Genomic DNA, 14,379 nt, shown 5'->3' with positions numbered 1-14,379 from the left:
ACTGGGTGGTGATTTGCCTCTTTTCTTCAAAGGAGATTTTTGAAATTTGAAACAACTATCCCGTTAAAATATTAGGCATTTTGTAACCTTATTTGCTTTAAATTATAAGTGAAGAATTACCTGATAAATTGTGGGAAACGTTCGTAAACCCAGGAGTGTGAAAACAGCGGCTAAACAAAATGGCAGTCAGACGCACAATTTCCCGCCAATTTAATCAAATCCAACTGTTATATATTACTGCGCCATCTATTATCAAGTAAAGATATTAAAATGCATTATTAATTTATTAATAATTAAATTAATTCTGGAAACAATTAAACAATTAAACTTAAAATTAAATTAATTACATTAAAATAAACAGTATGCAACAAAGTATGATAATAGAATTATAAAACCCCGCCAAATGTCTCTGTATAAGTGATCTGACTCCAAATTTGAATCATTAAGTTGAGAAAATTACCACTAAAATGGCCTTTCATCGGCTAGGAAATAAGACCCGATCAGGCTGGGAAATAAGGATATTTTTTAAACTAGTCCTTTGGACCAGTGACCCCCCTAGTATCTGAAATATTTAACTGGTCTCCGGACTGGTCCCAGCCTTTGCTCTCCAATAGATTTGCAATTAATAAACTGGTCCCGAGGACCAGTGACCCCCACTTCTTGAATTAAAAAACTAGTCCAATTAATAACTGGTTTTGGACCAGAGGAAGTGTGCTATTTCCCAGCCTGGGTCACCCGATTAACTTTATAACGCGCTCGTGGCGCCATCCCGGTGCAACCAAGGGAACTAAAAGAAAAGGCGGGAAATTTATATCTAGGCTTCGAGATAGCGCCATCTATCATCAAATAAAGAAACTAAAATACATGATTAATTTGTCATTAATTAAAATAATTCTAGAAACATTTAATTAACTAAACTTAAAACTAAATTAATTATGATAAAATAAATAGTATATAATAAAATATGATAATAGAATTATATAACCCCACAAGATGGCTCTGTATAAGTGATCTGGAGCCAAATTTGAATTATGTTTTGTTCGTAAAAAAACAAACACGTGTTTCTAAGTAGACTTTTCGTTATAAAACAAAGTAGAATTAATTATTTTTTGCTTTACGTCGGAGATTGAGGTTAATTAGTGTAACTAAATAAATCAAGCGATTTTTTTTGGTAAGCACTCAATAAATCAAGCAATTCTTTACTAACTCAAGAAATAATTCAAGCAATTTATGTTAAACACGCAATGCTTTATTAGTCGCATTCATGCAATTAACAAAACAGAATAAAATATTAAAATCTATTAAATAAAATCTCGACACTGAGCTTAACGCAAAATTACACGGCAAAACATCATGCCTTCAAATTAAACAAATTTTTTTTTAAATATAAAGAACAAAAATGAGCATAAAATTAAATACAATTTAAATTATTTTGGTTAAAGAATTAATTAGTTAATTTTTGGGCTTTCTTATACTGGGCAAATGCATCAAGAGAGGATCTGGGCGTATACCCTCTTTTCGAATCGATTCCGATCTTTGAACTCGAGGAAAATGAATCGGTTTTGGGTAAGGAAGGGTTCTCAATAATGGGCACAAAGGAATTCGCTTCGTTTTTATCGCCAAAGGTGGGAACTCGGGCAAATCAGGCTTGGGGTTGTCAGTTGCCAACGCTTCTGGCAAATCAGGCTCGGGGTCAGTACTTGCGAACGTTTCATGCAAATTAGGCTTGGGGTCAGTTGCGAAGGCGTCAGGCAAATCAGGCTTGGGGTTGTCAGTTGCCAAAGCTTCTGGAAAATCAGGCTCGGGATTTATTGCGCATGCTTCAGGCAAATCAGGTTTGGGGTTAGCAGTTGCGAACGTTTCATGCAAATCAGCCTCAATGACTTCATCCCTAGACGAGATATCTGGGCCCTAATCAAAGTCAATAGTTTCGTTTGACAACTCAAAACTATGGTTGCGTGTCTTTCCAATAACTCCCTATAAGGCCAAACTTACCAAAGTTTCACCATCCTTTCGCGTACTGGATGGAATCTTCTTTACTGTCCAATTTGTCTATTTCAGAAAGGAGGAAAGTTGCGTGTGATGTCAATTTCTGGCCCAATAACTCCCCATGTTATCAAACTTACCAAAAACGCACCAGCTTCACCATCCTTTCGCGTACTTGATAGAATTTTCTTTACTGTCCAATGTATCTATTTCAGAAAGGAAAGTTGCGTGTGATGTCAATTTTTTCGCCCTTCCGCGTGAAAACAGAGCTATGGGGGTCTAAAAAAAATTACCGATGTTGAAGAAATATGGGCTTCTAATGGAGATTCCGTAGGTGAGACGGTTTGGTAATCATTTTCCTTCCAGGCATCTTCAAAAAGCTTCTTTCGACATCTTAATTGGTATAATATTATTTCATGTAAATAAGCGTTTGCGATTAGCAATTACTCTTACTTATACCGGCCATGAGTGGGTTCTAAATATGCCGTTTGAGATTCGCATCTTTCTTCTGAACCTAATGAATGTTTTTTAATGATTCGCTAAGCCTAAATTTAAGAGAGACTAGTTTACCATAGTTATTCGCGTAACTTCGGCTCTCTTCTATTGATGAATATTCTTTCGATGAACAAGACGTACTGTCTATGTCTACAGGACAATTAATCAAACAAAAAAAGGAAAGATAAAAATGATACCCCGAACTATTTTAATAACTTACCAAGTTCAGTGGAACTATCTTCAGAAGTGTCGATAGTAATATCAGCGCTGTTGGCAGTTACCCATTCTACATTGAATAATAATTAAAATATCTATTAGGCCTACAAACGGAAACAAAGTTAAGCCTAACGTACCACTGGACGGTGATTTGCGTCTTTTCTTCAAAGGAGATTTTTGAAATTTGAAACAACTATACCGTTAAAATATTAGACATTTTGTAACCATTAATTGGTTTAAATTATAAGTGAAGAATTACCTGATAAATTGTGGTAAACGTTCGTTCGGATTTTTACCGGCCATGTCGAGTAAACCCAGGAATGTGAAAACACCGGCTAAACAAAATGGCAGTCAGACGCAGAATTTCCCGCCAATTTAATCAAATAGAACGGTTATATATATTATAGCGCCATCTATCATCAAATAAAGAAACTAAAATACATGATTAATTTGTCATCAATTAAAATAATTCTAGATACATTTAAATATTTAGATTAAAAATCAAAATAATTATGTTAAAATAAACAGTATATAATAAAGTATAATAATAGAATTATATAACCCCACAAGATGTCTCTGTGTAAGTCGTCTGTATTATGATTATTATTTATGACGCCGTCGCCAACTATTACATATTATAGCGCCATCTATTATCAAGTAAAGAAACCAAAACTCATGATTAATTTGTCATTAATTGAAATAATTATAAAAAGATTTTAATATTTAAATTAAACATTAAAAGAATTATCATAAAATAAACAGCATATAATAAAGTATAAAAAATAAAATTACATATCCCCACAAGATGTCTCTGTGTAAGTGATCTGCAGATCTTATTTATGGCGCAAAATTTGAAATTTGAATTCGCCTTATGTTTAATCAGCGCCACCTAAGGTGTAGCGGCGACTTTGGGAACTTGAAAAAATCGCGACCAATCAGAGGACGCTGTTTGTCCGACTATTTTTTTTATTGGGGATATTTGGAGAAAAAAATGTTTAGACGAGTGTGATGTAGATTTTAACCATTTTCGGCAACTAAAACGGCTGATTCTCGTTAAAACGGTTAGAAAACTGGCAAATCGTGTTATTCTCGAAGATATATAAGCGTTTAAAACAAGTAAGACAACTTTTTATTCGTTTTATACCCGTTAAATCCATCAAATCGCGTTAAGCCTTGGCTATTTCTTGCAGCATTTTCCATTGATTGACGTCGTTTTCACTGTCCAAGATTTACTTTTCGAGAAATTTAACATTTTACTTAAAGAAACATGGCATCAAAGAACCGTTGTTTCTTAAAATGCTGCAACAACAGTTTGAAATCCCTTTCTTACCATTTTTTCCCAAAAGACGCCACAATGAAACAAAAATGGATTGATGCCATAACTAACGCACTAGGACCGTTGCCCACCGACCTGTATAGCGCCCGAGTTTGTTCGAAACATTTCATAGAATCAGATTATTTCCCCACCGCTAAACCAAAGCCTAAACGCTTAAAACCTCAGTCGTGTCCGTCTGTATTTCGGAATACTAACGTAATGGTTGAAACTGATGAACACGTTCCGAAACAGCCTTTCTGTCGTTTGAGCCCTGAACAAAGAACTGAAATTTTGGAAGAAATGGGAGCTTTGTCTTTTGATCTGGAAGAGCTTGAGGAATCAAATGGCGGTGATATTAAGAAGGTGGAGTTGCAAGATCCCGACCCAGAAAACCCATTACCTAATATTATATGCCTTCACGATGCTGATGAGCTCGAATCTGAGTCTCAGAGAAGCAGTATTGCCTCGGTGCAGTCAAGCCAATCTTTGTCGTTACCTAGCAGCGGAATTTCTTTGAAATCTACATACACTCCTAATACCCCTGGCAAAGTACAACTTGTGAGAAAACAATTAGAATTACTATCCTTGCGTGCCAAAGAAAAATTTACTGTGACTAGATTTGTTAGCAATGATACTGCTATTAGATTTTATACAGGCTTCCCTTCATATGAAGTTTTTTGGGCGTTTTATCAACTTCTGTTACCAGAATGCGCAAAATTAAACTATGTTGGTCAGGAAACGAACCAAATAAGAGATAACACCGATAAAGACTTTCATGAAGTTGTCAAGCCCGGCCGTCCTAGAAAATTAAACCCAATAGAGGAGTTTTTCTTGACACTGGTTCGATTAAGATTGGGAACCCAGGAACAGTTTTTAGCTGATCTGTATAATTTGTCGCAAGGGCATGTTTCACGAATAATTAACACGTGGGTGTTGTTTCTTTACGAACGTTGCCTTCACCTACCAGTTTTTGCTTCATTGGAAAGGGCTCTCGAGTTGACCTCGGCCAAAATAAAAAAACGTTATCCAGATTTACGGATCATCGTAGACTGTACAGAGTTTAAACTTGAAAAACCATCTGCGTCAGAAGCTCAACGAGAAACCTTCAGCGCTTATAAGCATTGCAACACGGTCAAAGCGCTTGTTGGAATGGCTGGATCAGGACACTTAACTTATTGTTCAAACCTATACTGTGGAAGAACATCTGATAAAAAACTTATTCTTCATTGTGGCCTTTTGGACATGTTGGAAGAAGGTGACGGTATCATGGCTGACCGGGGTTTTGATATCGCTAAAGAACTTGCTTTGAAGAAACTGAAGCTATACATTCCTGAATTTCTTCAAGGTCGTGACCAGTTCACCGCATCACAACTCTCCGAAACACGCAAGATTGCTTTTGCCAGAATACACATAGAAAGAGCTATTGGTCGGGTTAAAGAATTTAAAATTTTGAAAGGAGAAATTCCATTGACTTTAACACCTATGCTCGAGAAAATATATGTAGTATGTTGCCATTTGTCAAATTTCACCGGTAAGCTGGTTCAAAAATTGGATTAAAAGTAGATTGTGCTATCTACCGATGGACATCAAAACAGAAAAGTCTATAAATGTTTTTAAAAACAGGCTTAACCAATACATAAAACAAGATATGGTTTAAAGATAATTAATTTTAAAATTTCTAAAGTGAAAAATAATTTTAAATGATTATAAATATTGGAGTGTAAAATAATTTTAAATGAATATACATAATGAAGTGTAAAATAATTTAAACTACAGGACACCTTTGTAAATAAGTTCAGACTTAAAGGTATATCCTAATAAAAGCTTTTTATTATTATTATTATTATTATTATTATGTTTTTGGAGAGGTTTTAATAAAAACGGGCTCATTCGTAAGGCTTACAAAAAGATGTGACACGAGAAACACCACATCGTTAGTTTCGTTACTCATTGGGAGTTTTGTTTTGGCAGGTCCCATTGCCTACTGCCGTTATCATTTAGACATAAAGATTTTATTTTTTAAAACAAATGGTTAGGATGATACACCAAATTTTCAGTTACGTTCTTACTCAGTTGGTTTTTCAAACATTTCCTTGGCAAAGGATGGTAAGAGATGCATGTAATATTTAGTAGAAAGTTTGGGAAGTAAGCTGCCGTTGGTGAAATTGTTATTTTTCATTATCATCAAAATTTCAATGTCACCAGGTGGTACAAATACCACCAAAAAACACACAGGCATATTGCAAACTAGAAGCTGTCCCTGAATTTGATGGTACACATCCGAATTTTTCTTAAGCTCAAGTTCTTCAGTTTCTTCATCCACAAAGAGATAAAAATTACCAGAGGCAGCTTTTGTCCTAATAGTTTCCTTATTCTTAAAAATAGCGTACGGGCACTTTATTTCTACTAGGTATAGTTGATCTTCAATCAATACAAGGCGATCAGGGCTAGCTCCGAGAAAACAAAACTGCGGGTTGACAATTAATCCAACAGAAGTGTGGCTTTGGGTCTTGATGTTCTGTGTGAATAACGAGAAAGCTGCCGGCTCGTATTTCAACCCATGATCCAATGATTTCGCTGTAACAAAATTCCTCTTTTGTTGAAATGTTTTTACTGGATCAGTCTCATCTCGCATTTTTACAAAAGTTCCAAACATGGATGCCGTGAGCCGATGACTCCTCTGCTTATGCCAATAATGTGAGCGGCTTTGTAAGCGAGTTTTAACCTCAGTATATTTTGATCCAGCTAAATCTACTTGGATACTTTTCAATACCTTAATTTCATTATCAGAAATGTTCAGAAAATTTTCATTCCTTTCCCTCGTTGGAGTTTTAGCTACCCATTCCCACAACTTGTCGATCAAAAATGTATTTTGGTGTATTTTAGGTTGGACTGGAATACACTCGTTCGATTTTATTGTACCGATGACTGGCATACTTATGTCCATTTTGTCAAAGAGTTTAACGAAATTTTCCAATTTTTCTTTAGATATCGGTTGAGACCCCGGTGGCAACACATTAAACGTACGAACCGCGCACCCTAAAAGAGCTTTCCTTGGTTTGGCTGGGTCGTGTTTAACAATTTCCAAATCACTAAGAAGAAACGGCTCGTCTGTTTTTGGTTTCTTGACATGCCACATTTGAAGCCTGCTGGTGCACGTCCCACGTAGCGGCAAGGTTTCAGCTTTTATTCTTACGATGTCAATGAGTTGATATAAAAGTGCTATCGAATGTTTACAATCACCGTCATTTCCCGCAGGGCAAGAGCATGATATCCATTTTAATTGATTTGGTTCTTTGGCGATATTGAAACAGGCAAACATGTTGTAGGTTTTGGGTCTTCTATCCGCGTCACATGTAGCTCTTATGAAAATGACATTTCCTAGAGCACCGGTTCAACTCTAATTAATCTCAATCAATCAAAATGTCATAATGTGACATACCTTTTCTGTTGCTTTGAATACCTAAAATCTTCTCCTCCCTAAAAAGCATGAATCCTTCCTGTTTCTCACGCTTTGTCTTTGAGTGACTTTCGGCAATCCCATCTGACAAATCTGTTAGAAATACGTTTTCACCCCATCCTTCCTTTGGGGTAACTCTTCCTTGTAAACGAAGGAGTCCTTTTTATGAAATAACAAATTTGGTTTATTTTCAAAAAGGCTGGTGGCCATAATGAATATCAGCAACTTCATTCACCTTCTTTTGACATGTTTGGGTTTACAACCATTACGTCGATGCATGCTTTACACATATAATCATCTATTAAGTCCAGGCTGTCTTCATCCAAATTCACGCAAGTTAGATGGTACCATTCTACGCACAATGAGCATTGCACCATCTTTTTGGAGTTGTCTTTTGGTTGCTGGCACAGGCAATACAACCTAGGAGAATCATCTCCCAAAGTACTTGCAGTTGTAAACGCACACGGTTTTTTCTTCACTTTCGCTGACACAACGTCAGCCAGCTTTCGTTTTGGCAAAGCCATCATGAAGATTTTATGAACAATATGAAGCTTAGGACGTATTTAACGCAAAAACAAAACAGTTCGATCTAAGTAAATTCACAGAAAATGTTAAATTTCTCGAAAAGTAAATCTTGGACAGTGAAAACGACGTCAATCAATGGAAAATGCTGCAAGAAATAGCCAAGGCTTAACGCGATTTGATGGATTTAACGGGTATAAAACGAATAAAAAGTTGTCTTACTTGTTTTAAACGCTTATATATCTTCGAGAATAACACGATTTGCCAGTTTTCTAACCGTTTTAACGAGAATCAGCCGTTTTAGTTGCCGAAAATGGTTAAAATCTACATCACACTCGTCTAAACATTTTTTTCTCCAAATATCCCCAATAAAAAAAATAGTCGGACAAACAGCGTCCTCTGATTGGTCGCGATTTTTTCAAGTTCCCAAAGTCGCCGCTACACCTTAGGTGGCGCTGATTAAACATAAGGCGAATTATTTTTATTCGTAAAAAATCACGTGTTTCTAAGTAGACTTTTCTTTATAAAACAAAATAAAACAATTTATTTTTTGTTTATGTCGGAGATTGAGGTTTATTAATGTAATTAAAAGGTATTTTTTATTTAGTTTAAGATGGACAATCAGGCTGTTTAAAAGGGTGGGTCAGGTTAAACGCGTCTAACTTTAACAAATCATCGTTAATTTTCTGTATTTTGGGAAACTGGCTCATATCAACGTCGAATTTAGCTGCGTTAAAAACTTGAGGAACCAAACACACATCAGCCAAAGTTATCTCATTTCCTACGCAATATTTACCACTATGTTCATTCAACAAAGCCTCAATAGCTGAAAAAGACATTTAACATTTATCTAAATTTATAATCAACATGGTACCAACTTATTCGTCGATGTATTTACCTTTAAAACCTTTTGTAACGTAATAGTTTCCCCATTCCTTTTTCGTAATTGTTGAATTAATTTGTTCAATATGGTTCAATACAGCTATATTTTGTATTGGTTGGATACCAGAGACTATAATGTCGATAAAGGCGCGAACCTTACTCCTGTCTACTGGATTATCGGGCAATAAGGGATTTTCCTTCTTGGTTTCCTCTAAATATTCCAAAATTGCTGTCTAAAAAAAAAACAAAACCATTACTACACTTCATTTATATTAGCATTAGTTTGTGGGATAATTTTACCGAATTTGGGATAACATTTCCATCAATGACTAAACTTGGAACTGTGGCAAGAGGATGAATTGTATGATACTAAAAGAATTTTATTTTTTTAATTTAAAAGTACAAGAAATTAAATTTTTTTTAATTACATCTCCTCTGTCATTGACTTGTTTTAGAATGTTTACTGCCTTGTATTCGTAATCAATACCTTTCAAGGCTAATGCTAATTAAATAAATACTTAGATAACGTAGTTAAGGAGTATTTTATTAACTAATAAAAATAAAATACCAACCAATTCTCACCCTCCATGAACAAGAGCTTCTATAATACGAGTACAATACCGGCTGAAATAAAAATAAAAATAAAAATATGAAAAACTATTTTTGTTTTATCTTTAAAAATATTAGCATTACTTTTGCCATTTCAATTTTAGACTAAATTCTACTTAATAATGAAACTATTACTAGAAAAACAGACTTTATCGGTGTCTCTTTCAAACTTCAGTCCACAGAATGAAAGATTTTAATTCTTGAATATAATTTAAGTAAATTGAAATCTTTGATAACATATCAGGCGGGCCTCTTGAATCGAAAATGTCGACAGTCACTATCATATCATAGTTAGTACATGTATAGTTCTGTGTAAAACTGCAGGATTGAATTACCTCTAAACAGTGACGGTGCTGTTTATATAATTCATTATTTTTTTTTAACATCTTTCTTTTAATTAATAATTAATACTGAATCATTTGGTTTATTTCTGTACTTTATTGGGTTATTTTTAAAATAATTGATGTAAAATATAAGAGAGTATAATCTTTCAGTCGTTTTATACAAAACTGTACCTGATTAAAGTACCTCTACGCAGTGACCTTGTCTAGGTTACTGTTTATACTTTATATAATTCATTATTTTTTGCCATCTTTCTTTTAATTAATAAATTAAATAATACTCAATCATTTGGTTTATTTCTGTACTTTATTGGGTAACTTATTTTTAAAATAATACATAAAATTTAAGTCATATTATAATTTATAATCTTTCAGTCTACAATTCTTGATTTTCTCATTTCATGATATTCTTCTATACTTCTTCTTATATTTGCATTTACGTTTGGCAAAGCATTTTTCTTCGGCAATCTTGCTGCAGTCTATAAAATAAATTTAATTATTTATCCTTAATATTAAATTAATAACTTTTAATTTTAATCAAAAATAAAAGATTATTTTACTTCAATTTGTTGTACAAGAGGAATCTCGTATTTTGTCCCAATAAAATTAACGCACCGTCCAGAGACTCCACCCACTCTTCCTGTCCTTCCAACTCTATGAATATAATCGGACATTCTTAAGGGAAACTCAAAATTGATGACTTGTCCGACTCTAGTCGTGTCGAGACCTCTGGAACCCAAATCAGTTGAAACTAAGATGTTTATTTCTCCTTTTTGAAAGGCTTCAAAATTAGCCTGACGTTCCTCGAAGGAACTATTTCCACTTAACATCAAATTATCAATTTCGTTTTCTTGTAATAATTTTGAAACATAGTAACAAGCGCTTCCTTTGTTGGTAAAAATCAAAATTCCGGATTTATCCCCAGTTTCTTCTCGTTGCTTAAGTTCGTCTTTTAAGAGATGAATAAGTTTTTCTACAAAATAAATAACATTTTAACATGAAAATAAATAACATTTTAACATGAAAATAATTTATTTTATTTTCTTTTCTTTTACAAATACAAACCAGCTTTTTTCTCAGAATCCATTCGTAAAAACACTTGAGTGACGTGAGGCATTATTTTATGTAAATTATCAGTTCGAATCCATTGTAAAGATTCGGGTTCTACAAATTCCTCAAAAGTTTCCTCCAAATTACGAGGTATTGTGGCTCCAACCATAATTAATTGGGCTCCATCCCTCGCGGTGCTATTATCCTCCTCTTCTCCAATTTGAACAGGACATCCTTGCAACTTTATTATTATTATGATTATTATTTTAATTAATATTACATTTTTTATCAATTAGTAACTAATTCATGATTAAGTTAAAAAAGTATGTATGTATGTACATGGATTTTTTTCAAAATTTCGCGCATGTCATTGCTAAATGTGTCATCAACAAGCGTATCACATTCATCCAAGACGAGCTGTTGAACGTTGTTGATATTATATCTTCCTATTTAATGATAAATACTTAACATTTAGATTAAATAATATGATCAAATTAAACTATATTTTAATTACCAATTTGACTTAATTTGCATATCATTCCCATTGTAGCAATAACTAAATCTGATCCTGTGCTGCCTTCATTCTAATTCAAATCAAATCAAATGGACTTAATTTAAGTAATTAATTTAATTTAATTTATTTCTAATCGAATTTAGCTTACAAAGGTTTTTCCATCCCCTATTAACAAATCAACTGATATTCCGCAATTAGAAGCAATTTGGAAGGCAATTTTCTACCAAAAAATAATTACGTTATAATATATTTTAACGTGAAATTGAATTTAACTACTGAAATTACCGAAATTTGTATTCCTAATTCTCTTCCTGGAACAATAACCACTCCTAAAGGTGTTTTTCTCGGAAGTGGTGTCCTCAATGTTGATTTACAATTCATTAAATTATGGATTACTGGTGCCAAATAAGCTAATGTTTTCCCACTGCCCGTTTCAGCACAGCAAACCACGTTAGAACCATTCAAGATTTCGGGTATGGCCAGAGTCTACAAATCAAACAGATCAGGGCCAAGAAACTTGGATAACTGAAGAAGGATTTGGTAACAAACATACTTGGATTGTTGTAGGATTCTTAAATCCTAAGTCCTTAATGGTTTCAACAACTTTAGGATTTAAATGAAGATGGTTAAATGATGTTTGTTTGTCAACTATTGATGGATTCTTTGGGATAAAGGTTTGTCAATTTACTTTGCTAAAATATATTATAAACCCTTACCTCAGCATAGCTGTTGATAATGAAGTAATCTCCCCAATATTTGGTACGAAGCCAACCTTGCGAGGCTAAAGGGATTTTCTCAAATTTGTCATATAACTGTCCCAGATGATGATTAAGTGTAGAGTTTTTACAGCTGATAATTGGGACATTGAGATTTCCAGATTTTGATTTCTTACGTATATATTCTATTCTCTTAATATTCGCTTTTCGCCTTGAACGTTTCAAGTGTTCTTCAATATATTTTGGAGTTCTGATTATAGGGAGGTCTGATCCTGAAGTTCTCTATAAATTGGAAACATTTAATCATAAATGGAATGGAACCAAAAAAGAGCAATGGATTAGTAATTTGGGTATTTACCAATGTAGATCCAAAACGTTTAATAGAAAATACGAAGGTTGAAGAAATCATAATGATGAATAACTGAAATAAACATTCACACGTGGTTAAAGAGCGGTCAAAACGGGACGCTACTAATTTGCATAAGTTTATAGGAAACCAATTTTTTTGCATAAGGCCGCCATTTTCAAAAGTTTGCTTCCAAAATACTAATTTGCATAAATTCTGACTTTTTCTTGCATAAGGCCAGTATTTTCATTAGTTTGCAGCCAATATACTAATTTGCATAAAATTCACCAACAAACGTCCCCATGCATAAGGCCGCTAATTTCAAAAGTTTGCTACAAGAATACTAATTTGCATAAATTTACAAAAACTCGATGAAACTCATGGTTTTTTCAAGGATACCTATTAAGTTATTTACGCTCATAATTTAGCGATTCATTTTATAACATAATATCAAGGGTTTCACAGGTTTGAAACCAAATTTATTTTGCATAAAAAAGTATAAAACAAGAAAACTCGATGAAACTCATGGTTTTTTCAAGGAAACTTATTAAGTTATTTACGCTCGTAATTTAGCGATTAATTTTATACCATATTATCGAGGGTTTCACAGGTTTCAAACCAATTTTTTTTTGCATGAAAAGTATAAAACAAGAAAACTCGATGAAACTCATGGTTTTTTCAAGGAAATCTATTAAGTTAATTACAACATTAATTTAGAATTTCCATTTCGAATTTATATTACCATTTCACAATTAAATTTTATTAACATTAAGTTTTTAACGGGGATTTTTGACATGCATAATGTTTAACAAGGGATGGTGGAATAAAGTATAATGGGAACATGGCATAATAACGAACAGGAATAAAATATGTATACTTGGAATAGTGTTTATGCCGTATTTAAAAACTGGAACTAGGTATGGGGGAAAGAACAAACTCGTAAAATGTCATTCCTGGACTAAAGTATTAATGACCCTGAAGCGAGTACTGCAGAATAAAGTAGGCCTATAGTTGGATTACCGTATTGATCAGAGTGGTCTACTCGTCGCCAACCAACACAGAACGGCGAAAACGTGAATGGGCAACACTAATTTCTTGTTGATGTAGAATTATTTAGCCAGGGTAGGAGGAAATTTATAAATTTATTATACTATGTTGAAATAACCAAAGCGAAGCTAAGCTAAGCTAAGCGAAGCTAATCTAAGCGAAGCTAAGCTAAGCTAAACGAAGCTAATCTAAGCGAAGCTAAGCTAAGCGAAGCCACTCTAAACCACTCTAGCCACTCTAAACTCCTCTAAACCACTCTAAACCACTCTAAACTACTCTAAACCACTCTAAACCACTCTAGCCACTCTAAGCTAAGCTAAGCTAAGCGAAGCTAATCTAAGCGAAGCTGAGCTAAGCGAAGCCACTCTAAACCACTCTAAACCACTCTAGCCACTCTAAACTAATCTAAACCACTCTAAACCACTCTAAACTACTCTAAACCACTCTAAACCACTCTAGCCACTCTAAGCTATGCTAATCTATGCTATGCTAAGCTAAGCTAAGCTAAGCTATGCAAAGCTAAGCTATGCTAAGCTATGCTAAGCTATGCAAAGCTAAGCTATGCTATGCTATGCTATGCTAAGCTATGCTAATCTATGCTATGCTAAGCTAAGCTAAGCTAAGCTATGCAAAGCTAAGCTATGCTAAGCTAAGCTATGCTATGCTATGCTATGCTATGCTATGCTAAGCTATGCTAAGCTATGCTATGCTAAGCTAAGCTAAGCTAAGCTATGCTATGCTATGCTAAGCTAAGCTATGCTAAGCTATGCTAAGCTAAGCTATGCTAAGCTAAACGAAGCTAAGCTAAGCTAAGCTAAACGAAGCTAAGCTAAGCTAAACGAAGCTAAGCTAAGCTAAACGAAGCTAAACGAAGCTAAGC

The 14,379-nt window shown here is 34.1% G+C and overlaps 5 protein-coding genes across 6 annotated transcripts; 1 reads left to right on the top strand and 4 right to left on the bottom strand.

Annotated features, from left to right (window-relative positions):
• Window positions 1-1,430: 1,430 nt before the first annotated feature.
• LOC149717785 (uncharacterized) lies at window positions 1,431-3,556 on the bottom strand. Its single transcript, XM_089840706.1, has 9 exons — window positions 2,957-3,556; window positions 2,835-2,890; window positions 2,702-2,767; window positions 2,557-2,631; window positions 2,440-2,500; window positions 2,280-2,379; window positions 2,127-2,192; window positions 1,996-2,052; window positions 1,431-1,911 (listed from the first exon to the last, which is right to left on the bottom strand). Exons 1-9 carry the CDS (start codon window positions 2,998-3,000, stop codon window positions 1,453-1,455), a joined length of 984 nt encoding a protein of 327 aa, XP_089696832.1. The 5' UTR covers window positions 3,001-3,556; the 3' UTR covers window positions 1,431-1,452.
• LOC149717784 (uncharacterized) lies at window positions 3,554-5,850 on the top strand. Its single transcript, XM_089840705.1, has 2 exons — window positions 3,554-3,813; window positions 3,888-5,850. The coding sequence occupies exon 2, from the start codon at window positions 3,965-3,967 to the stop codon at window positions 5,567-5,569; it is 1,605 nt and encodes a 534-aa protein (XP_089696831.1). The 5' UTR covers window positions 3,554-3,813; window positions 3,888-3,964; the 3' UTR covers window positions 5,570-5,850.
• Window positions 5,825-8,466, bottom strand: LOC149717783 (uncharacterized). Its single transcript, XM_089840703.1, has 4 exons — window positions 8,217-8,466; window positions 7,708-8,142; window positions 7,455-7,631; window positions 5,825-7,393 (listed from the first exon to the last, which is right to left on the bottom strand). The coding sequence occupies exons 2-4, from the start codon at window positions 7,997-7,999 to the stop codon at window positions 6,078-6,080; spliced, it is 1,785 nt and encodes a 594-aa protein (XP_089696829.1). The 5' UTR covers window positions 8,000-8,142; window positions 8,217-8,466; the 3' UTR covers window positions 5,825-6,077.
• A 30-nt stretch (window positions 8,467-8,496) lies between these two features.
• LOC149717782 (maleylacetoacetate isomerase-like) lies at window positions 8,497-9,722 on the bottom strand. 2 transcript variants are annotated; one of them, XM_089840709.1, is made up of 6 exons: window positions 9,570-9,722; window positions 9,449-9,500; window positions 9,305-9,378; window positions 9,177-9,245; window positions 8,893-9,109; window positions 8,497-8,820 (listed from the first exon to the last, which is right to left on the bottom strand). In XM_089840709.1, the coding sequence occupies exons 1-6, from the start codon at window positions 9,576-9,578 to the stop codon at window positions 8,603-8,605; spliced, it is 639 nt and encodes a 212-aa protein (XP_089696835.1). In that variant the 5' UTR covers window positions 9,579-9,722; the 3' UTR covers window positions 8,497-8,602. The 2 variants fall into 2 exon arrangements, with proteins under 2 accessions (XP_089696835.1, XP_089696836.1); XM_089840710.1 differs by having other exon boundaries at window positions 9,305-9,372.
• Window positions 9,723-10,114: 392 nt separating this feature from the next.
• Window positions 10,115-12,752, bottom strand: Dbp21E2 (putative ATP-dependent RNA helicase Dbp21E2). Its single transcript, XM_089840704.1, has 10 exons — window positions 12,465-12,752; window positions 12,107-12,388; window positions 11,944-12,051; window positions 11,676-11,876; window positions 11,539-11,610; window positions 11,391-11,460; window positions 11,216-11,322; window positions 10,892-11,117; window positions 10,387-10,799; window positions 10,115-10,305 (listed from the first exon to the last, which is right to left on the bottom strand). The coding sequence occupies exons 1-10, from the start codon at window positions 12,615-12,617 to the stop codon at window positions 10,198-10,200; spliced, it is 1,740 nt and encodes a 579-aa protein (XP_089696830.1). The 5' UTR covers window positions 12,618-12,752; the 3' UTR covers window positions 10,115-10,197.
• Between the last annotated feature and the right edge of the window lie 1,627 nt (window positions 12,753-14,379).

The sequence above is a fragment of the Phalangium opilio genome, unplaced genomic scaffold (assembly GCF_054372755.1).
Source record: "Phalangium opilio isolate 3A_F unplaced genomic scaffold, DU_Popi_V2 ptg000003l_1, whole genome shotgun sequence".
Classification (NCBI taxonomy): domain Eukaryota; kingdom Metazoa; phylum Arthropoda; class Arachnida; order Opiliones; family Phalangiidae; genus Phalangium; species Phalangium opilio.
Note: the sequence above shows the minus strand (reverse complement) of the source record. Positions and strands in the feature narration are given on the sequence as shown.

Excerpts from the sequence above, each read along its gene's own strand:
- LOC149717785 (XM_089840706.1), bottom strand. The coding sequence starts at position 3,000 with ATGGCCGGTAAAAATCCGAACGAACGTTTACCACAATTTATCAG. Across the intron at positions 2,768-2,834 it reads ACGCAAATCACCGTCCAGTG|AATGGGTAACTGCCAACAGC; the intron begins GTACGTTAGGCT and ends TATTCAATGTAG. Across the intron at positions 2,193-2,279 it reads CCCATATTTCTTCAACATCG|ATACATTGGACAGTAAAGAA; the intron begins GTAATTTTTTTT and ends TTTCTGAAATAG.
- LOC149717784 (XM_089840705.1), top strand. The coding sequence starts at position 3,965 with ATGGCATCAAAGAACCGTTGTTTCTTAAAATGCTGCAACAACAGTTTG.
- LOC149717783 (XM_089840703.1), bottom strand. The coding sequence starts at position 7,999 with ATGATGGCTTTGCCAAAACGAAAGCTGGCTGACGTTGTGTCAGCGAAA. Across the intron at positions 7,632-7,707 it reads CCCAAACATGTCAAAAGAAG|GACTCCTTCGTTTACAAGGA; the intron begins GTGAATGAAGTT and ends TTTCATAAAAAG. Across the intron at positions 7,394-7,454 it reads TATTCAAAGCAACAGAAAAG|GAAATGTCATTTTCATAAGA; the intron begins GTATGTCACATT and ends CCGGTGCTCTAG.
- LOC149717782 (XM_089840709.1), bottom strand. Across the intron at positions 9,379-9,448 it reads TTCATGGAGGGTGAGAATTG|CATTAGCCTTGAAAGGTATT; the intron begins GTTGGTATTTTA and ends TTATTTAATTAG. Across the intron at positions 9,246-9,304 it reads AAGTCAATGACAGAGGAGAT|TATCATACAATTCATCCTCT; the intron begins GTAATTAAAAAA and ends AAATTCTTTTAG.
- Dbp21E2 (XM_089840704.1), bottom strand. The coding sequence starts at position 12,617 with ATGCAAAAAAATTGGTTTCCTATAAACTTATGCAAATTAGTAGCGTCC. Across the intron at positions 12,389-12,464 it reads AACGTTTTGGATCTACATTG|AGAACTTCAGGATCAGACCT; the intron begins GTAAATACCCAA and ends TCCAATTTATAG. Across the intron at positions 11,877-11,943 it reads AGAATCCTACAACAATCCAA|ACTCTGGCCATACCCGAAAT; the intron begins GTATGTTTGTTA and ends TTTGATTTGTAG.